This window comes from Etheostoma spectabile, chromosome 20 (genome assembly GCF_008692095.1).
Source record: "Etheostoma spectabile isolate EspeVRDwgs_2016 chromosome 20, UIUC_Espe_1.0, whole genome shotgun sequence".
Lineage (NCBI taxonomy): Eukaryota > Metazoa > Chordata > Actinopteri > Perciformes > Percidae > Etheostoma > Etheostoma spectabile.
In genome coordinates this window covers 121667-145131 of record NC_045752.1, presented here as the reverse complement: position 1 = coordinate 145131, position 23465 = coordinate 121667, and the positions used below count along the sequence as shown (strand labels likewise).

The 23465-nt window shown below is 40.7% G+C and overlaps 2 long non-coding RNA genes and 4 gene segments (V, D, J or C); all 6 read left to right on the top strand.

Annotated features, from left to right (window-relative positions):
* Positions 1-2447: 2447 nt before the first annotated feature.
* LOC116670310 (T cell receptor beta variable 29-1-like) lies at positions 2448-3248 on the top strand. The segment is given in 2 exon segments: positions 2448-2683; positions 2810-3248. Coding segments are annotated over 2 exon segments (393 nt in total).
* A 6296-nt stretch (positions 3249-9544) lies between these two features.
* Positions 9545-10268, top strand: LOC116670306 (T cell receptor beta variable 29-1-like). The segment is given in 2 exon segments: positions 9545-9666; positions 9814-10268. Coding segments are annotated over 2 exon segments (414 nt in total).
* A 3416-nt stretch (positions 10269-13684) lies between these two features.
* Positions 13685-14494, top strand: LOC116670302 (Ig kappa chain V region 3381-like). The segment is given in 2 exon segments: positions 13685-13886; positions 14007-14494. Coding segments are annotated over 2 exon segments (453 nt in total).
* Positions 14495-14528: 34 nt separating this feature from the next.
* LOC116670301 (T cell receptor beta variable 7-2-like) lies at positions 14529-15358 on the top strand. The segment is given in 2 exon segments: positions 14529-14633; positions 14826-15358. Coding segments are annotated over 2 exon segments (504 nt in total).
* Positions 15359-16557: 1199 nt separating this feature from the next.
* LOC116670314 (uncharacterized) lies at positions 16558-17197 on the top strand. The gene is made up of 2 exons (XR_004326997.1): positions 16558-16773; positions 17101-17197. It is a non-coding gene; the product is annotated as an uncharacterized LOC116670314 (long non-coding RNA).
* Positions 17198-18122: 925 nt separating this feature from the next.
* LOC116670315 (uncharacterized) lies at positions 18123-22272 on the top strand. The gene is made up of 2 exons (XR_004326998.1): positions 18123-18472; positions 21856-22272. It is a non-coding gene; the product is annotated as an uncharacterized LOC116670315 (long non-coding RNA).
* The last annotated feature ends 1193 nt before the right edge of the window (positions 22273-23465 follow it).

The following is a 23465-nucleotide window of genomic DNA, read 5'->3' as shown; positions in this document are numbered from 1 at the left end:
AGTGGTCCCCTAATACTGAATCTGAAGTCTCTTTTATATAGGCCTTAGTGGTCCCCTAATACTGTATCTGAAGTCTCTTTTATATAGACCTTAGTGGTCCCCTAATACTGTATGTGAAGTCTCTTTTATATAGACCTTAGTGGTCCCCTAATACTGAATCTGAAGTCTCTTTTATATAGGCCTTAGTGGTCCCCTAATACTGTATCTGAAGTCTCTTTTATATAGACCTTAGTGGTCCCCTAATACTGTATCTGAAGTCTCTTTTATATAGACCTTAGTGGTCCCCTAATACTGTATCTGAAGTCTCTTTTATATAGACCTTAGTGGTCCCCTAATACTGTATGTGAAGTCTCTTTTATATAGACCTTAGTGGTCCCCTAATACTGTATCTGAAGTCTCTTTTATATAGACCTTAGTGGTCCCCTAATACTGAATCTGAAGTCTCTTTTATATAGACCTTAGTGGTCCCCTAATACTGAATCTGAAGTATCTTTTATATAGGCCTTAGTGGTCCCTTAATACTGTATCTGAAGTCTCTTTTATATAGACCTTAGTGGTGCCCTAATACTGTATCTGAAGTCTCTTTTATATAGACCTTAGTGGTCCCCTAATACTGTATCTGAAGTCTCTTTTATATAGACCTTAGTGGTCCCCTAATACTGAATCTGAAGTCTCTTTTATATAGACCTTAGTGGTCCCCTAATACTGTATCTGAAGTCTTTTATATAGACCTTAGTGGTCCCCTAATACTGAATCTGAAGTCTCTTTTATATAGACCTTAGAGGTCCCCTAATACTGAATCTGAAGTCTCTTTTATTTAGACCTTAGAGATCCCCTAATACTGTATCTGAAGTCTCTTTTATATAGACCTTAGTGGTCCTCTAATACTGTATCTGAAGTCTCTTTTATATAGACCTTAGTGGTCCCCTAATACTGTATCTGAAGTCTCTTTTATATAGACCTTAGTGGTCCCCTAATACTGAATCTGAAGTCTCTTTTATATAGACCTTAGAGGTCCCCTAATACTGAATCTGAAGTCTCTTTTATTTAGACCTTAGAGGTCCCCTAATACTGTATCTGAAGTCTCTTTTATTTAGACCTTAGAGGTCCCCTAATACTGTATCTGAAGTCTCTTTTATATAAACCTTAGAGGTCCCCTAATACTGTATCTGAAGTCTCTTTTATATAGACCTTAGAGGTCCCCTAATACTGTTTCTGAAGTCTCTTTTATATAGACCTTAGTGGTCCCCTAATACTGTATCTGAAGTCTCTTTTATATAGACCTTAGTGGTCCCCTAATACTGTATCTGAAGTCTCTTTTATATAGACCTTAGTGGTCCCCTAATACTGTATCTGAAGTCTCTTTTATATTGACCTTAGAGGTCCCCTAATACTGTATCTGAAGTCTCTTTTATATAGACCTTATAGGTCCCCTAATACTGTATCTGAAGTCTCTTTTATATAGACCTTATAGGTCCCCAAATACTGAATCTGAAGTCTCTTTTATATAGGCCTTAGTGGTCCCCTAATACTGTATCTGAAGTGTCTTTCCCAAAATTCAGCCTTGGTGCAGCCACTAGAGCCAGTCCCACAATGAGCTTTCCTTAGGATGTGCCATTTCTGAGTCTGTAGCTTTTGAGGAGGGGTATATGCCATTTTGCTCGTTTGAAAGCCATGATGTCTCTCTCTCATGAGTGCCATATGACCTCATAAACAACAAACATGATTTTGGAGATTTTACTAAATATTCAGACCCCAAGCCTGACGCCGAGAGTGGGATATTCACGGTGAACAATCTGGAGCCTGAAGTAGGGCTATGCAATAAATTGAACTTCAATTTCAATTCCGATTTTGGCTCCCAACGATCACCAAAATAGTATAATATAATAAACTCTCTCAGCCTATACAGTCCAGGGAGTGTATATCATCAGCTGGAATTTAAAAACTTAAGTAATTAAGCCCACTGAGGGCAACAATATTGTTCATATGTTGGCACATTTAGTAACGACAGTAGGCTAGTAGTGGTCATAGTGAGTGAAAATGTGATGTGAGATGCACATTGTGTTATGTACCTGGAAATGTTCATTAGCTGGTTAAAGTTATGTGTGATATCTGTAAAAGCTGAACCGACTCAGTGGTAGAACAGATTTTATTCTGATCCAAGGATTCTTTCTGTGAGATTATGGACACTTAAAGATTATACACTGGACAATATCCATTATATCCAAATATTAATGAGTAATCGTGTTAAATAAATCGTGATTTCAATATTGACCAAAATAAAACGTGATTATTCATTTTTCCATAATCGAGCAGCCCTAGCCTGAAGATAAAGGCTTGTATTTCTGTGCTGTGAGAGAACACAGTGATGCACAGTGACACATTAAACAGCTGAACAAAAACCCCAGTGCACCATTAACATAACTGTTACAATTGTTTCATGTACTGTAGGGGGACCTCGAGGACCACAAATACTCAGTTCCACTTTGATTCACCATGTGGGTGTTGATAGAGCAGCCAACAGGATCGGAGAAGGTCACACTCTGCAGAGACACTCCCACATGCAGCTCTTCATATCTCTGTAAGCACAGCGACAGACATGTATGACGCTCTCAGTTTTAGAACATGAACATCATCAAACACGGACGCCTCAGCTTTTTAATATCACTACTCTGGATACAAGGTGAATAGTACATTAAGAACTCATTGTTTGCATTGTTACAGTATTTTAAGATTGGCAGCAGAGGGTGAAAATTAATTTAAAGCAGTCTACTTTAAACTACTAACCACTTAACTGCTAAACACACAGGTCTAACTGATGGGAGTGATGTCACCCAGACGGACATACTGTGGAAAAACAAGGCCGACAAGGCAACAATAAGCTGCAGCCACACCAAGGGTGGCACCTATTACCAGATGTACTGGTACAGACAGCTGCCAGGAGAAACAATGAAACAAATAGTGCTCACTATTATATACAGCAAACCTAACTTTGAACCAGGCTTTAATGAAGAGAAATTCTCAACCACCAAGCCTGACGCTGAGAGTGGGACATTCACAGTGAACAATCTGGAGCCTGAAGATAAAGGCTTGTATTTCTGTGCTGTGAGTGAACACAGTGATACAGATGCATTCAACAGCTGAACAAAAACCCCAGTGCAGAGTTGGCTCTATTAGTGAGTCTTTCTATCTGCTGTACTGTAGAGGGACCTCAAGTACAATCACAGAACATTGCATCATACAATATCACCTCCACCTATAACTCTTTATATCGTTGCTGTAGGGGTGTAAAGATATATCAACCCAGATCCAGATCAATTTATCAGTTAAATGGTCAACAGTCCAATAAGATCGATGCAAAGTGAAAATTCATATTACCTGTAAAAAAGACAGTTTTTCATTTTAGATTCTCCAAGAATAGTTAGAATAATAGTGCCCCCTACAAAATTAAGAAAATTAAGACCCCTCCAGTACGTTTAACGTAGTTTAAGGAAACTTGGTACACATACGTACGTATTTTGATACACTAGTTAGGGCATAGAATCGAATATTGTTAGGGAGTAGTAGTTAGTCACATAGTTTTCAGATTTATCTAACATATAATCAAGAATATAATAGAACTAAAGGGAGACTTGGCATACAGCCCGATCCGGTTGGGGAGAGTTCTAGCCCGGCCGGGCTGGAGCTCTCTTTACCTCGTCTCTCTTGGTTTTGCTGTAATAGTTTTAGACAGCTGGGGACTTATTTTGATACACTGAGCTCCTCTCTCCTCTATCTTTCCATCTTTTCATTTATGTGCATCCATGTCCCAGAAATGCTTGTTACTAACCTAGCTCTGGGGAGTCATTCCCCGGAGTCCTTATGTTCTTTTTTCCCCAGCATGTTCCCTTGGATCAGAGAGGCTCCGAAATCAGGGTAGCAGCTGTCGCCATGGTCCCGCTACACGTTCTGTGATGCCATGTTCAACTGCTACACTGCGGTGCCCTGCTACGTCCTGCTACGTCCTGCTACGTCCTGCTGTGCCTTGTAATGCCGCACAGCGTCCTGCTATGCCATGAACTACTACAAAGAACTGCTACAAACTACTAATTTTTTCTATTTTTGTTATTACCACTCTTCATTCTAACCCCAACCGGCCCGTCAGACACCGCCTACCAAGAGCCTGGGTCTGACCGAGGTTTCTGCCTAAAAGGAAGTTTTTCCTCGCCACTGTTGCACTGTTGCTTGCTCTGGAGGAAACTACTGGAACTGTTGGGTCCTTGTAAATTCTGGAGTGTGGTCTATCTGTAAAGTGTCTTGAGATAACTCTTGTTATGAATTGATACTATAAATAAAATTGAATTGAATTGAAATTGAATACGTAGCATGGCAGGGCGGACATAAAACTCCAATAGAGTCATACCCTAAAAAGTTCGAAATTATTGCGATTTTAGCTATATTTGGCTTTTGAGTGTACATTGTCCAATAGGCTGGAAATTTAGCAGGATTCATCAGAGTCCGCCCCTGACGACATATACATGCCGGTATTGGCTCAAAGTCATAGCGCCCCCTAGTGGCAACAGGAAGTAGTTCTAAAATAAAAGGTGCTATGGTTTAATAAACTCCTACTAGAGATTTAATCAGATCGACTTCAAATTCAGTCTGTGTTATCTAAAGACCTTAATGATGTAATTTTATTAAAAGAAAAACTTTTTGTCAAACGGTGTGGGTGTGGCATGGCAGCCATTTTGTGTGTTTAGCGATGAAGGAGAAAGTGGCTGTAATTACCGAGTACATTGTCACATCTCCTTGAAATTTCCCACAATCACCAAGAGTCAAGACCTGAGGAAACCTACAGGCCAATATGGACTTTTGGAGATAGCGCCACCAACTGGCAACAGGAAACCAGCCTTATATGACAAACATCATCTGGTTTACATGTGACTTATGTGTGAAGCAGGCAATTAGTGTGTATGGAGTAAAAGTAAACCATTGGCTACACTGTTGCATGTAGTTCAAAGTCAAGATCATGTTTGTTTCCCAATCAACTATATCAACATTTTATGTTGATGCACTACATATTATTATTATTATTTTTTTTTTTTGTCGTAATTGCACATCTTAAGTAACAGGAAGTTGCTGAGTGCACATGGTGAATGGAGTTAGAGAAAATGATGTCCCAATTGGATCTTTTTCCTTTCCATATTTCGTTAAGTGTTCTTTCTGCCATATTTAACTGGTGTCCCCTAGCAACAACAGAATCAAAGATAAAATGGAATAGAATCAATAACCATTTGGATTGAAAACATAAGAATACATTATGTTGTTGTCATAACAACACACTGAATACTGGGACCTAACTTTAGTTCTGACACACATTCACTCAGACAGCAGTTTGTATCAGAGAGTCATTTGACTGACAATCCAAAGGTGCACATTGCAACAGGAGAAAAAACACTGGAAAACATGGAATTTAACTCCAGAGAGATTCAACCAATCAATTTTTATCTCAGTTCACTTGAAGAACAAGTACGGCGTGAGATGAAGGACAGCAAGGCGACGCTCACCCAATGTGAATCTGAGGGGAGAGTTCACCTGATCATCCAAGAGGACTTGCTGGCCAGTCTCCTCGATCAGCTCCAACAACAGAGAGAGGGCAGCGGTCGGGGCCATGAGAAAGAGCTGATGCAGAGGGAGATGTGTGACTTGAAAGTTCAGCTGGCTCAACGTGTCCCCTCCCCACCCAGGAAAACAGAGCATCTGAAATCCCAGCTGGGAAAAATCAGAGAGAAGAGAGGCAGATACTCACGGTAGGTAAGACCACCAACTTGACGTTGGAGAGCCATCTGGAGATGGAGAGGGCTCAAGCTCAGGAGCTGAAGGATAAATTGAGCAAGGTGGAGGAAGCTCTCCTAAAACAGGACGAGGAGGCAAAGGAGATTCTTGAAAGATCCCAGGCTTCCCATAGAGCCCAGTTGGAGATGCAGGACCAGAACAACAAGAACCTCATGGCTGCTCTTGAGAAAAAGTTTGAACAGCAGCTGGAGAGTCGTCTCAAAACGTGGAAGGAGGACAAGTCATCCCTCCTTCAGGCCACAAAAAGCCTGAAGCTGACTCAGGAGGAAAAAGAGCAGGAGTGGGAGAGGACTGAGAACACCTTGAGGTCCCAGCTGGTTGATCTTCAGAGCCAGATAATGCAAAAGCCAAAGAAGAAGAAGTGGTACAGAAAGCTACTGCCTGGCTGAGGAGGAGAAAATGCATTTGTACTGGTATAGGATCTGTCTGTCTGTCTGTCTGTCTGTGTGTGTGGGTCCGTCTGTCTGTGTCTGTGTCTCTCTGTGTCTCTCTGTGTATGTGTGTGTGTGTGTTTCTGTCTGTCTGTCTGTCGGGTCCGTCTGTGGTGTGTGTGTGTGGTGTGTGGTGTGTGTGTGTGTGTGTGTGGTGTGTGTGTGTGTGTGTGTGTGTGTGTGTTGTGTGTGTGTGTGTGTGTGGGTGTGGCTGGCTCTGCCTGTGTGTGACTGTCTGTGTGTGTGTGTGAGTCCTGTGTGTGTGTGTGTGTATGTGTGTGTGTGTGTGTGTGTCTGTCTGTGTGGGTGTGGCTGGCTCTGCCTGTGTGTGACTGTCTGTGTGTGTGTGTGTGTCCCTGTGTGTATGGATGTGTATGTGTGTGTGTGTGTGGATGTGTGTGTGTGTGTGTGTGTGTGTGGGGATGTGTGTGTGTGTGTGTGTGTGTCTGTCTGTCTGTCTGTCTGTCTGTGTGCGTGTGTGCGTGCGTGGCGGTCTGTGTGTGTGTGCGTGCGTGCGTGCGTGCGGGCTTGTGTGTCTATGTGTGTGTGTGTGCGTGTCTGTGTGTCTGTGTGTCTGTTTGCTCGCAGGGCGTGTGATGCATCAGCGCAGTAGTGTTGGAGTAGTAGAGCTTGTAGTCAGTGCATGCTACATGCTACGTGCTGCATGCTGCTCGCCACTCTCTGCTTCCAGCTACGGCCACCGGACAGCCCTCTGTTTTCAGGGGCTGAAAGAGGAGTTGAGTGTGTGTCGCCTCCTCTGCCGGTACATAGCCTCTCCACTGCCAACACTTGTACACGCCTCCCCGTGGCACACATTGTAACTGGTCCCCTGTGGATCCAGGCTAAGTTGTACAGGATCTCGGAGCAGCAGTGGGCCCCAGAGACGTGGCATGCAGGCCCATCGGTGAGTGGAAACGCCCTGATGCCCGTCAACCATTGTCCCAGCTATGGGTAAATAGCACCAGCTATGGGTAAATAGTGAAGACCCCAACAGCGGTGCAGGTGGAAGATGTTGGTGTGAGAACCACCACAATGTCCTGTAAGGAGGAAAAAGGCAACACCAGAGCCACATGGGTTAAATCAAGAGGGTACAGTGGCTAGGGGAGCAAACCCTGTGGCGATGTGAGAAAACTGAAACTATTCCTCGCGACCATATAATAACTACTGCACACACACAAACACTAGCTCTAAAAATGATGTCCTGTTTGTTGGTGTGCCAGCCCTGGGCCTGTCCTACATGTGTACTGTGGTTTGTCTTGTTAACTTGCAGCTGTAGCAGAGGTGATAATGAGATGACCGGGCGGCCGCATTCTCCCGACGGCACACCACCATGTTTTCTCCCTGTTTGAATTTTCCCTTTTTTTAACTACTGACAACATGCAGCTCACATTCTCCATCACATCCATCCACCTTCATTCATCACAGACACTGACAATCACACCTCATCGTGCTCTTGTTTGCATCATTATTTAATAAATGTCACTTTATTATTGTTATGTTGCTGTAAATCTCCATCTTTAGTTGTGGCCTGTGAGCTGGTCGTAACAGGTTTGGGGCTCGTTTGCCCTGAGTACAAAACCAGGATCTTGTTTGTGGTTTTCTTTAATTAATCCTAGTTAGTTGCGGTTCAGGTAATTTGGTTCATATGAGCCAGTCTATTGTTGTTTAAATGTTAAGTTGCACTACAGTCATGTGTAATATAGTTTGATGTATAAATCAGGGAAACGCAAACGCTCATTTGCATCCTAAACCCCAAAATAAAAATTGGTTCAAAATATTTTATATGTTACTTATAATATACTATAAATAGTTTTTTGTCCGGAGGTACATGTTGGTCATCCAAAAAAAAAAAAAATAACCCTCCTGTTGTCCTCGGGGTCAAATTTGACCAATTTTCAAAAAGTTTCTTAATCAGAAATTTGTGTTTCCTTCAACCAAATTGTAAAAAAAACAGATGGTTCCATACAACGCTCATCACAAGTCAAATAACTATTTTCATTAAATTTGGGTGTTTTAATTTCATAGCATTTTAAGAAAAGAAAAAGATTTAAGAACACTGAAATAAGTGACAGAAATGTAGGGAAAAACAACAAAAAAGTCCACAAAACAAATTGACAAAGACATTGTAAAAAGTGAGAAAGAACTTTGGGAAAAGTGACAAAAATGTCTTAAGGTTTAAACTTAACCAGCACCTTACACCACCGTAAAATACATACTAGTACTTTGTCAAAATTATTATTTTGTGTATTTGTCACATTAAAAGACATAATGCTATAAACAGCCAAAATGGTGTTTTGTTATTGCAGAAGGATCAGATGTTTAAGCAAAACAAGTTTTATTTTCAAAATGTATCACTGTCTAAGTAGACTTTGCTTGTTGTCTAACCTCCTATCTTAAATATTTGACAGGCCTTGGTTTTGGGACACATTCTTGATATATCCAAGGTTTGATCAAAATCTGAGACACTAACAACAACAACCTGTATTTCCATTTTAACCCAGAAGACTGGCACCTGCCTGAAAAATAGCCTATATTAATTTAAAAAAATGTATTTCATTGTCAAGACATATACAGTGGCTTGAAAAGTTTACACACCCATGCTAAAAGGGAACTTTATCAGGATGCATAGTATCCTGATCCATGAAGGAACTGGCCTTAAAAAATAAAAATGTGCCTGCTTCTATGGGAATTTAACATAGGGGGGTGTATACTTATGCCCCCTGTATTTTAAGGAAGAACATTTATTTACAATACATAATTCTTTCACAAAGAAAAATGGTTTCCTTGAAAGGTTGGATTTTCCTAAATTGTTTTAATTAAGGCATTAAGATCAATTTCCAAAAGACGTGTTTTATTCCTCTTTTTAAACAACTTTAGCATGGGTGTGTAAACTTATTCAAGCCACTGTAATGGAAACTAATAGAGCAGTGTAAATATTATATAAGGCCTTCCTCAACCTTCCAGTGGGCTACTAGCTTCTGGCTACGTAGCTAGTAATGTTCACTCAGCGTTTTATTGATAAACTGTAAAAAAAGCGGTGCCGTTGGATGGTTTCAAGGTAACGGTAGGTGGCTAACATTGCTTGATATTTAAGTTTAAAGCTAAAACGGTGTTATATAGGGTTATGATATTGTCTTATATTGATTAAAGGCCCCTGAATTGAATGTGCATCGTGACACACTTTACAGTAAGATACCAGCAAATATCATATGGTTGACCAAAGAGTCGCTATATCATTGTATTGTGATTACACTTTGTGGTTTACGCCCCTACTCTGCTGTAACACCTCCCATCACGCAGACTGACAGTGACTCTGGTCTCTGAGTTCATTCTGCTTACAACACAATCATGATGACAGCAGGTCTGATCCCAGTCTCTGCAGCTCTGCTCTGGATTGTAGGTACTGTACATTAGATGCTAATGAACAAGAGGAGGACCTGCTACTTTAACTTTACATGCTACTAATGAGTTGATGTTGACCATACTGACTGTTGGTGGTCCTGGAACATGAAGTCACAGTTTTATTTTGTATTTTTTACCTTCACAGGTCTAATCGATGGCAGTGATGTCACCCAGAGCCCTCTGCTGTGGAGGGCCGAGGGTCAGTCGGCCACAATGAACTGCAGTCACACTAAGGATGCTACTTTTTTTCAGATGTACTGGTACAGACAGCTGCCAGGGGAGGGAATGAAGCAAATCGTTTTCACGACTCCAACTCCCCCACATAAATATGAAAGTGGCTTCAATGAGGAGAAATTTCCAGCAACAAAGAACAATGCTCTGACTGGATCTTTGACGGTGGAGAAGCTGCTGCCTGAGGACAGTGGAGTGTATTTTTGTGCTGTGAGTCAACACAGTGATACAAGTGACTTAGACAGCTGCACAAATACTCATGTGAATAGAAGATAACAGTCTCTTTGAGGGACTACAGAGGGAGCTCTAAACCAACACTGATATCTGTTACAAATTACACATTCAGATTTCTGTAGGATTCAAGCAGGTCTGCAACTATTGTCATTATCAATTAATCTTCTTCTCATCTTCTCTAGATTGACTGATTAGATGTTTGGTCTAAAAATGATGTTTCCTAAATCCTCAAATGTCTGGTTTTGCCCACAACTCAAAGATATTCGGGTTACTGTTACAGAGTGAAGAAACTAGAAAATAGTGTCTGTGTTATATAGATACCTGTCACACGATGACAGTACAGTAGGCCAGTAAATAATCATTTTTTACTTGTTTTAATAAAAAATGAATCAAACTGATCATCAAAATACTTGCCGATTCATTTCATGGTTGGCAACTAATCAGTTATCTTTTCAGTTCTACATTCAGTATTATTTGTAGTAATAGTGGTTTTTCAAAAGGGCATTTCAACATGTGGAAAAATAAAAGTCCCTTGCAGGATCAATAATGTCACAATGGATGTAACTCCACATGTACTCTGTACTCTAACCGGACACGTTTCCAGATATTAGTACAGTCCCTATATTGATTGTGTTGTGTTCTAATGACTTCCCTGTTGGTTTCACACCTGTGCTTAATCATCTTTTATCTCCAATAAAGTTTCGAACCTATTCAGGAAAGGGAGAGTGCTGGAAGAGCTCAATGTTGTTTACGCATGAAAGTACACAGAAACTAGAGCCCGCCAGATATATCGGCGGGCCGATATTATTGGCCGATATTCGGCATTTCCCGATCTATTGGTATCGGCATTGTCCGGCATAAACGGCTTTTTTGCATTGGCATTGTTTGGCATTAAAAAAAATTATTCTGATAAGTGAATATGTAAAAATTAAAATAAAAACTGCCTTTTTTGTGTTATGTTATGAGCGTTGCATAGTTTGTCCACCAGAGGGAACTCTACGACGTCCCTCTTGGCAACAGATTTATTTTTGTTAATGTGTTTTTGTTCAAAGGGCTTTGAGTTTCATATCTTAAGTTTGTATTTTTATACATTTTATTCATCAGAACTTTAATATTTGATGTTCCGCTGTTCTGTTGACAATAAAACAACTTATCATATTATTTTAGTGAGAACTCATAAATAACTACAAATAACTAATGTTAGGGAAATCTGTTTGTTTTGTTACGCGTTTCTGGATATCAAATATTTTTACCGGTATCGGCTTTAAAAATGTATTGGTCGGGCTGTAATAGAAACAGCAATGTACTTCCACAAAACCATCTTAACTTAGGTTCCACTTACTGGACCCTCAGTACATCTACCATGACCATAACTTAGCTTTGAATTTACTTTATGTTATCATTTCTTATCACTCCAAGAATGTCTGTACATCACCAAACATGTATTAAAATATACAACTGTTTATGAGAATGCATTTGTTACAAGCCCACATACAGCAGAACACCACAACTATCACATCTCAACGACTTGAATTATCCTGTACTGTCATGCAGCATGTTAATGTGTAACAAATTCTTTTTGTTGGATTAGTGAAGTAATTTATAGACAAACACTGGGCGGAACTTGTTTGTTTCTCATGCGGTTTAAGGTGTTTTTAATGTTTTTCAGTGAGGTTTTTCAATGGAGGGGTAAAACAGGCCATTACCAATTGAGAAACACAAACACAGTTAGCCCCTTTCAGGAAGTCAGTCTCTACGTACATTTACAGTAGAGTTGGGCGGTATCTGGGTTGTTGTCTAAATGTACGCCCAGCTACGTCCTGCTGTGCCTTGTAACGCCCACAGTGCTCTGCTATGCTACAAAGAACTACTACAGAAAAACTACTATTTAATTTATTTTATTTATTTTTTGTGACTGTTAACGCCACTCTTCATTCTAATGCCAACCGGTCGTCAGACACCGCCTACCAAGAGCCTGGGTCTGTCCCAGGTTTCTGCCTAAAAGGAAGTTTTTCCTCGCCACTGTCGCACTGTTGCTTGCTCTGGAGGAGACTACTAGAACTGTTGGGTCCTTGTAAATTCTGGAGTGGGGTCTAGACTAGGGCCGCACAATTAATCGAATTTTAATCGCGATCACGATTTGGACTTCCCACGATCAAATTTGCGTGATGAGCGATTATTTTTTATAAACGTCATTTCATAGAATGCTCCGGGTTTTTTGCAAAGCCAATCTACCGCTCCGTAAAGCCGTCTGATCATGAGCAGGTCAGAGTAGTTCACTGCACCCCGTGCAGCTAAGTTTCTAGATGTAGACAGTCCCAGAGGACAGAGTAGCGTGAGGAAAACTCAACAGATAGCAGTCGGTAATTAGTCAGTCTCAAGGTTTACCAGTTTACCTGTAAACGCAACACTTTGTCCCATCTGTTGTTTTTCAGACAACAGCAGTGACCAGTGCTAGTAGCATCTGTTAGCTGTTAGCTAGTAGCGTCTGTTAGCTGTTAGCTCCTCTAGGACGCACCGGTGCTAATGTCCTCTCATCCGCTGCAATGCTGTTTATATGGATATGGTTTAATTTTGCGTTACATGACCCATTTCGTATGTAAAGCCGTGCCTGTGTGAGATCTTTCTACGCTCTCTCGTCCTACTCTCTCTCCTCTTACTCACCGCGCACCGCCACACAGCGGCCGCCGGTCCACACTTCTGATATTTGTCTACAGTTTTAATTTCTTATTAACACAGCTGTATATTGTTAAGTATGAGGGGCAAACCTGTATTTGTACCAGTGTTTCCATGGTAACTCTGCTATCGCGGCCGCTACGGCGACGAACACAGAAGAAGTTACTGAATGCAGCTAACTTCAGTTGGTAGAGTAACAGCGTGGGAGACAGAGCTGCTGGACCTGGACCAGAGATGTGACCCATGGCCAGAATATCATAGTTCATAAAAATGCAGCGCAGTGAAGATACAGACGTTTAAAAACACGACGTGTGTATCTGCCGTTCGACCCGTGCTGGACCCGTTCATAATGATCAGCCGTCTCTCTGTGAGTAGCGTCCATCACACTCCCTCTCGCAGTTATAAATAGCCTATGTGACGATACAATTTGTTTTGGTTAAAATCAACAAATAATCGTGAGAATAATCGTGATCAAAATTTTAATCAAAATAATCGTGATTATCATTTTGGCCATAATCGTGCAGCCCTAGTCTAGACCTACTCTATCTGTAAAGTGTCTCGAGATAACTCTTGTCATGAATTGATACTAGAATTAAAATTGAATTGAATTATGCACTTAGTATGGTCAGAATTGACTGGCTGGAGCCGTCATAAATGATAGTTAAAAAACGTTTTTTATTCACTGAATGCATTGTCAGGGCAAACTTAACATTCTCACAAAAATAAAAAATAAATAAAAGTGCACTGCTTTCTCCATTAAAGCCAAACCTCTGCTCTACTTCTAACAGACTTACTCAAATGTACCATTACGCCAGGGTTTCAGGTCTCTGTCATATTGTTTCCTGTCATATGGTGGCAGTACAGTATGTCAGTATGGTGCATCAGTTCAGGAGGAGGACCATGCATTATCACACCACCCAGAATAAAAAAGATGGATTTCCAGATGCAAGGGTTTACCCAGCAATATTCAGTAGAACTACAGTGATGAAAACACAGTACGGATAAGAAGATTTTAAAATTCAGTCAACAACATGATTGCTGTCTTCTGTCTGGCCCTCAATGTCATACTGGTTTCAAGTAATGTACATTTTCAAAAAACATTTCTACCGGGTTATTATCTAAAACTCTTGTTCTTTACTTGTATGAGGACTCACACTCACATACAGATGTGTGTTTCTGTTTGTGCTTTCTCCCCAGGTTCCTCTCTCGGTGACAAAGTCCACCAGACTCCAGCTAGTGTGTACAACAACCAAGGAAAAACAGCCAAAATCCACTGTTCACACAGTATTGACGGCTACGACCGAATCCTCTGGTACAAGCAATCGGACGGACAACTGCAGTTCCTGGGATACATGTTAGCAACCACTGGAGGAAACCCAGAGACTGGCCTGGGTGTGAAGATAGAAGGGAGTGCAAACAAAGACCAGACCTGCACATTAACAATAGAAGAGCTCAGCCTGAGCAGCAGTGCAGTGTACTACTGTGCTGCTAGTTTACACAGTGCTGCGTATCACTGCTCCTCAGTACAAAAACCTCCTCACAGCTGTGCTCCTTCCTCAGTCTATCATTACTCAGATCTGTATGCTGAGCCAGTGGTGTGTTAAAGGTAGTTACTGTGAGTTATATGCACAATGACACCACCCACCTAACAACTTGGGAGGGTTTACTCAAAGAGGAGGCTGGAAATACTCAGCTAGTAAGACTGCTTCATCAGTCAACAAATTGGGGATCGGGTTTTGAAATTTTTATTTAGTATCACCTAACGTTACACGATAATCAAAATGATCATTATATTCCTTTGTATTGCTTTTACCTCGGTTTCAGGTAATGTCCTCACATTTGTTTAAAGACATTTTAATTCAAGTTCTCAATTGGTAAAGATATGCTTGTGTACAGCCAGTCTCGAATACTGCTGCTTCAGACGTGTTTATACTTTTTAAAATATTCTGTTTTTCAATTTACAAGTGTTCCTCATGTTGTATTTGATCTGATGCTTTGTTTTTCCTTTTTCTACAGGTTCCTCTCTCAGTGACAATGTCCACCAGACTCCAGCTGACACGTTCAAGAAACCCGATGAACCTGCAACAATTACATGTTCACACAGTATTCTGAACTATGATCGAATCCTCTGGTACAAGCAGTCAAAGAATAAAAAACTGCAGTTCCTGGGTTACATGTATAAAGATAATGGGAACCCAGAGGCTGGACTGGGTGTAAAAATGGATGGGAGTGCAGATAAAGACCAGACCTGCACATTAACAATAGAAAAACTCAGCCTGAGCAGCAGTGCAGTGTACTACTGTGCTGCTAGTTTACACAGTGCTGCATATCACTGCTCCTCAGTACAAAAACCTCCTCAACACACATTCTCTTATCTCTGTATTGGAGCTCCTTACACCCGTCTGTCTCCCTCTTATAAGGTGGCAGTATATCTGGGTGTAGGGATAGTCAATAGGGCTGGGACAATATGCCTTTGACCCAACTCGATTCTTTCACGATATACAAGTGCCAATTCAATTTGCATTGCAAATTTCATTTATTGCGATTGTAGGAGTTGATAGTATGGAGTGTTAGGATTTTCTTTCTTTAACAAAAGTTTAATAATACACTTCTAGAGACAAAATATACTGAGACATTTCCAAAAAACTAATTGTTTCCTAAGAAGAATGCACATCACATAGTCAGTCAGGCAGTCAACCAGCCAGACATTTATTTCATTTGTAATGTATTTTCTGCTTTCGGTCTGTTTTGCTGGAAACAGATATGTAGTCGCCTTCAACGGTACTATATAAACAGATTATTAAGGTGAATTACTGGTCAAATATAAGATTCTGGAGAAAAGAATCCATTTTAAAAAGCTTAGCAAAAAAAAAAAAATCAACAATACATATGTGAATCGTTTTTTCCCCCATCCTTGGTAGTTGACGTGATGGTTAAGAATGAAAAGAGGAGGAGGATGAACTATGACACCACCCACTTAATGACTTCATGCGGACCTGCAGACAGGAGGATTTCCTCAGAAGAGGCAGGAAAGACAATGATTCACAGCAACAAGATTTTGATCGTGTATCGTTCCATATAACACAACACTTGGAAAACAAAATGATCATCTTATTCCTCAGCATTACTTTTAACACAGTTCTGGTTTCAGGTAACATCATAATTGTTTCCCTTTTTTTTTTTTTTTAAGTTTTCAACAAAACACGTTTACACAACTCAGACACTGCTGCAATGTCAGCTGTCTTACTGGATTTTTTTATGTCTTATGTTTAGTCAGTTCACTCAATTTACCAGGGTTTATGTTCATGTTGTATTTTGCCTGATGCTTTGTTGATGCTTTTTGTGCAGGTTCCTCTCTCAGTGACAAAGTCTACCAGACTCCAACTCATCTGTTCAACAGACCAAAAGAAACAGCTAAAATCAACTGCTCGCACAGTATTGACAGCTACAACCGAATCCTCTGGTACAAGCAATCAAACGGACAACTGCAGTTCCTGGGATACATGTTAGCAACCAGTGACAACCCAGAGGCTGGCCTGGGTGTGAAGATAGAAGGGAGTGCAGATAAAGACCAGACCTGCACATTAACAATAGAAGAACTCAGCCTGAGCAGCAGTGCAGTGTACTACTGTGCTGCTAGTTTACACAGTGCTGCGTATCACTGCTCCTCAGTACAAAAACCTCCTCAACACACTCATTTTTTTGCTCTGTATTAAAGCTCACAGTGCCTCCATGCACCTGGAATAAGCCAGTCTAACCAATGTTGGTCTCTCTTCTGATTAAGATCTGATGTTATAATGGGAGGTCCTTTCTGTAGAGCAATGCCTTTAACCTCCCACCTCCTATTATAAAAAGCAGCCTCAGACATTCATCAGGTCTGCTGTGGCTGCGTCTCATGTTGACAGGATCACTATTATGACTCAAGTTCTCATTACATTTGTAGTCTCGTCTCTGTGGCTTCAAGGTACAAATTTATATTTTTGTAAAGTCAAAAGAGATAGCTTTATTGTTATCTAGTGTATTTATTAACATGAAAACCGGCTGTCTCAAATTCTGACTATAAATCAGGGCTAACAAAGATTCAGTAATAGTAGAATTAGGGAAAATTATTAGATTTTTTTGTCTACGTGCATAAATATAAATCACTACTAGCATTAAAGAGAATCCAAAGTAGGAAAATATTGACCTCACTGTTAAAATATTTGCATTGTACACCCGTCACATTAATAACTTTTTTAAATCAACTAAAAGGAAATCTACTTATGTTTAATGTTGTATTTTCTCCACACAGGTCAGTGCCAGGATGTCACCCAACACCCTGAAATCAGTTGGAGTTATGTTTCCCAATCTGCAGAGATGAACTGCAGCCACAACAAAGATATTTCTCACAACCAGATGTACTGGTACAGACAGCGTCCAGGGGAGACCATGACCCTCGTTGTCTACACAGTTGTTGGTGGACAGCCAGACTACGGGGGGCGGGAGGGGGTACTCAAACCAAATATTCAGCCATCAAAGAAAAAACTGAGAGCGGAGCTCTTACTGTAAAAGACTTGCAGCCTGAGGACAGCGCTGTGTACTTTTGTGCCGTCAGTAAACACAGTGATATAACAAGTAGGAGCAGCTGAACAAGAACTGGTTGTTAACACATTTGGGGAGTGTATTAGGAAGCAAAGGTTTGCTTTTATATTATTCCAGCAAGTGGCGCTAGAGTTCCAGAAATACTCTTCAGTTCAACACGATAGGAAACGTGATGTAGCTGGTTACAGAGGAGGGTATTAATAAAAAGAGTCTAGTGAACTGTTGTTTGAGTCAAGCGCTTAGAGCCACTCAGTGTTTTGTGTTCGTTCAGACAGGAGGACAACATGCCAACAGTATTCCTTTTCTCTTGGCTCATTGGTAATCCTTTTTATAATTCAGGAATACCACTTGAGCTAAAGTTTCTTTGTAGTTTATTAATTTTTTCCACCTCTGTGTGTCTTCCTTTCTAGGTGTTTGTTGGGGTGATGAAGTCTATCAAACTCCTCCAGAACGTCTCAGAAGACCTGGAGACAAAGTCGAACTGGTCTGCAGCCATAAAAGGAGCTCCAACACACTCATGCAGTGGTACCAGAAATCCACTGGAGGCCGAGCTCTGAAACGCATTGGGCATGTGTATTACAACAACATAGAGCACGAGAAGTCTTTCAAAGAGCATTTTAACATCACTGGCGATATGAGTGGAGACGGAGCAAAGAATGTCTCTCTGTTTATATACAACCTGAAGGCCCCTGATCACAGTGCGGTGTACTACTGTGCGGCTAGCAAGGCACACTGACTAACGCCCCCTCTTCGTTAGACAAAAACTCCCAACCAACTTTGATCAACATGTATGGTTTTGAATAAGAACCCCTCCCTGCCAGCTGCTCTTGATTCGCTGCCATCGTCTGTCAGACATTATACAGTGATGACAAGTGCTCTTCACTTCCTTTTCCTTTTCAGTAGAGGCCTCAGTTGGATTGCCATTGCTCACAGGACCCAGGTTGATATTATTGTCAGCAACTTTCACCTCTAAAACTCTATGATACATACTTTGGAAAAGTAATCTAAAAAGGCGTTTGAGTAACGTATTCATTTTGAGCAAGTCAGAATGATGCGTTTTCTTTTTTTCTGTTGCCTAGCAGGTAATGACCTAAATACAATAAGGTCCTACTGTAGGAATGTGGACATGGCTTCATTTTAAATGTTTAATCTATCACAATGAATACCTTCTTTATTTTCTCTGCCTAGTTGTCTGTCTGGGACTTGATGTCCGTCAGTCTCCCTCTGACCTCATCACCAAATCTGGAGACAAAGTGGAGATTCTCTGCAGCCATGAGAAAACTGACTACAGGGTGATGCTCTGGTACCAGCGCTCACCTGGAGACACGGCGATGAAACTCATTGGATATTTGAACTACAACGCTGACACAATGGAAGAGCCATTTAAAGAGCATTTCAAGTTGTCTGGAGATTTGGGGGTTAATACAGTAAAAAATGCCTCTCTTATCGTCAAAGTGGTTGGACCTGAGCATGGTGCGTTGTACTACTGTGCAGCTAGCAAAGCACGCTGACAAATATCCCCTCTGAACTGAACAAAAACACCACACAATTCTTTCTCATCAGTGGTTTTGATAAGACAAGCTCCCAAACACCTGCTACTGTGGTTGTATTTTGGTCCGATGCAATCAGAGCAACATTAACTAGTAATGTGACACTGTTTCTATCTCATCGCTTCAGCTAAGCACGTTCATTTAATTATTTTTAAAGATAATTTTTTTGGGGGCATTTTTTTTTCTTTATTAGATAAAGACAGTGGATAGACAGGAAAGGTGGGAGAGAGACAGGGGATGACACGCAGCAAAGGGCCACAGGCCGGACTCAAACCGGGTCACCGTAAAGGACTCTGCCCACATGGGGCACACTCTTATTGGTTGAGCTAGAGGCCGCCCTACAAGGGGTGTGTGTATATATTAGGGGTGTGCAAAAAAAAAAATCTATTCACATTTGTATTCCGATTCAAGCTCCACAGATTTAATTAGAACATATTTTTTTTACATCTATTCCTATTTTTTCCCTGTTTTGTAATGGCGTGTATACTATCACATGGGGTAAATAGCTATATTTACATACTGTGAATTGTTTTTTTTAAATTGAGAATCATTTTTGAATTGAAAAATCAATTTTGCATCAAATCTTGAGCCTAAAAATTGATTTTGAATCAAATCGTGACATGTTCTGAATCGTGCACTCCTATTAAATATGTAACCAGCAGTCGCACAAACACTTTCTCGTTGCTACTTTATTTATATGAAAATGCAGCAAGGTGCATGCGCCTGCATAAATACTGTATTTCATAATCCTATAGGGCCTGTGCTTTCTAAATAACCATAATTTGTTAAATACTAGGGGTGTAAATCACACATTTTCTCACAGAAATTATATTGATTCTTCTTCAACAATATTTATTGATATCAAAAAGTCTGCCATGATGTGATTTGATTTAATTCAGGGGCCTGCGACCGATATGAGATGATACCATAAGCCCATTTATCACAATCTGTTACATTTATATAGGTATATTTAGAAAAAGCAACTAAAATATGATTCGACTATTGCATTACTAAGCTCTTCCAGAAATTTAAATTAAAGACAAACTTCTCTTTTTAATAAAAATAATTAATATAAAGTGTGAATATCAAAATAAAAGTGCATCTTAAAGATGAGAATATGTATCGATATTTTCCCTTTGTTTCAATATTATTGGATCAAAATGAGGATTGAAAACATATACTGATCTAGATCAATGTATTGTATCCATTAAAAACACATTGATCCAGATATTCAGCCCAAGATTATTTTGATCCATCTTGTTGGTTTTGTAGCTCATCGATAAATCTGTTTCACATTACAGTGTGTAGATTAGAACAGTGGTAATGCAGTGCCACAATTCACCGAAATATTAAACATGATTCTTTATTGGGTGGGGGGGGGGGGGGGGTGGGGGGACTCCTCCCAGCCAGCTGCATTTACTCTGAAGTTTTCACCTTTGCCAACATGTACAGTGACCATGTTTCTTCATCACTTCCCTTTCCTCTTCATACCTGCGTCATCCCAGCAGAGCCATTAGTTGATTCTCATCACGAACGGTGACGATCAGTGTGATCAGGCACAGACATCCTTTAACCCCGTCACACAGCTGTATACGTCATCTAGACTTAAAAATATAGCTTCTGTGTTGACGAAGATAAAATGATATGCCTTCTAGTTTTTGGCTGCCTCTCAGGTAATGACTTGAAAAAGTATTAATTCCACAGAATGTGGAAATGGTTGATTGATCATTTCCAATGTATATAATTTCTCTTTCATGTATGGTCTTGAATAAGAACCCCTCCCTTCCAGCTGCTCTTGATTCGCTGCCATCGTCTGTCAGACATTATACAGTGATGCCGTTTCCTCTTCACTTCCTTTTCAGTAGAGGCCTCAGTTGGATCACCATTGCTCACAGGGCCCAGGTGGATATTATTGTCAGCGACTTACCTCTAAAACTCTATGACACATACTTTGGAAAAGTATTCTAAAAAGGCGTTGAGCAAGTCCAAATGATCCGTTTTCTTTTTTTCTGTTGCCTAGCAGGTAATGACCTAAATACAATAAGGTCCAACTGTAGGAATGTCGAAATGGCTTCATTTTAAATGTTTAATCTATCACAATGAATACTTTATTTTCTCTGCATAGGTGTCTGTCTGGGACTTGATGTCCGTCAGTCGTCCTCTGATCTCATCATGAAATCTGGAGACCAAGTCCAGATATTCTGCAGCCATGATAAAACTGACTACAGGTTAATATATTGGTACCAGCGATCACCTGGAGACACCGCTATGAAACTCATTGGATATTTGTACTTTAAAGATGTCACAATGGAGGAGGCATATAAAGAACATTTTAGTATCTCTGGAGATTTGGGTGGAGATGCAGCAAAGAACGCCTCGCTGATATTCAGATCTGGATTTCAGCACAGTGCGGTGTATTACTGTGCAGCCAGCTTAGCACAGTGGCGGTTCTTTATTTCTCCTTCATACAAAAACTACTCCAACCACTATCAACAAGTATTCCCTTAAATTAGAACCTGATCAGGCCCCTCCTAGCCAGCTGCTTCTGATTTGACGTGTGTGACGTATGTTTGTCAGCCACTGTACAGGAAGTGTTATTTCAACACTTCTTTCTTTTCCAAGCCGCACTCAGCTCAGCAAACCCATCAGTATTGTTCTATTACTAATATTGAGACTGTGTAATCCGATGCCAGATCTCAACAGTCTCAACAGTTTACATCCCTAGAACCGTGACATTGAGAGTGGCAGAAAGGACTTTAGAGCAACTATTTTATGTTGAGGAATTAAAAATGATCGGTTTTCTCTTTCTCTGTTGCCTAGCAGGTAATAACTTATTCAAACACAGTTAGCTCCTATGAATGTGGAAATGCTTTCATTTTAGATAAATGAGTACTCTATTTTCCTTCTTTATACAGGTGTCTGTCTGGGTCTTGATGTCCGTCAGTCTCCCTCTGACCTCATCACCAAATCTGGAGACAAAGTGGAGATTTTCTGCAGCCATGAGAAAACTGACTACAGGGTGATGCTCTGGTACCAGCGCTCACCTGGAGACACGGCGATAAAACTCATTGGATATTTGCACTTTAAAGATGTCACAATGGAAGAGCCATATAAAAAACATTTTAATATCTCTGGAGATTTGGGGGGAAATACAGCAAAGAACGCCTCTCTTAAAATCAAACTTGGAGAACAAGAGCACAGTGCTGTTTACTACTGTGCAGCTAGAGAAGCACGATGACAAATATCCCGTCTGCACTTTACAAAAACTCAGCTTAATCTTTTCTCATCACTGGTTTATAATAAGAAAAGGAATAAACTGCTCCCAGACACCTGCTTTTGTGGTTGAACTTTGGTTTGACGCAATCATATCATCGTCAGTTACTGAAACTGTGTTTCTATTATTTATTCTAAAGGCAGACGAGTAAAATTCTAAAATATAAAAAAGGAATCCGCCAAAAGCAAAGCATCTTTGTTGGGAAAACCAGCTGAAAAGAAGAGCGTATATACTGTAGATGTCAGCTTGATATGCAACCGAATCCACTCCTACCTCCTTTCTACATCACATTTGCTTCCTATTTCTTGTGACTCAGTTTAGTGAGAAAGCACAAACAGCAGAAGCGCTGTCATAACTCCACATGGCATTGCAGCCATGACTTCCAAATAACCAACCAACTCCGCTTACAGCAGGTATTTCTCCCTCTCAGTAAAGGCTGGTGAAGATGTATGACTAGGGTTGGCCAATGTCCCCAAAACTGGCAGAACATTCATAAATTCAACATAACATTGTGCCGTACCCACAGGACATCAGACTTACTTAGTGATGCACGCACACAGTAGTATCCACAAACTTGGTCCAATGAGGGGAGAAAGGAAAGTGTGATAGCGTTCCATGTTAACGCCTTTTCTCTCTCGCTCGAGACCGATGTGTCCAAGCTGAGGCGCAGAGCATGACCTCACCACATGCTGCTACTAGTCCAGGTGGAGCAAGCTACTACTGACAGGGAGAGAGAGACTGTATCACCACAGCCAATCCAGTCTCCTCAAAAGGGATGTTTTTCACAAATAGGCATAAAAAAGTATCTTCCACTTAAGGGGCCCTATCTTGCACCCTGCACAGCACAGCACAAAGCCTGATGCAAGTGTCTTTGCTAGTATAAGACCAACGCAGTTGTCAAATTCCCGTTCAGCGCCCAAGACTAGGATTAGTGTACGTCTGACAGGGTGGGGGGTGTGGAATCACCATGGTGGCGATGATATCGTCCATCGGCACAACCCTAAGATGTACAACTTTTCTGCATCCAGGGGACAACGTTACTACAGAGTGATGCTGTGGTATCGGCAGGAACCGGGGGTCGAAGCTCTAAACTTGTTATGGAGATGTACAGTAAAAAAACAAACATTTCAAATTATCTGGAGATTTGAGTGGAGACAGAAAAGAAAATGGTTTGCTTCCTGTAATGTATCAATCTAAATGCACTTGAACACACCGCAACATATTTCTTTGGCTTACTACCAGGCCTGTAAC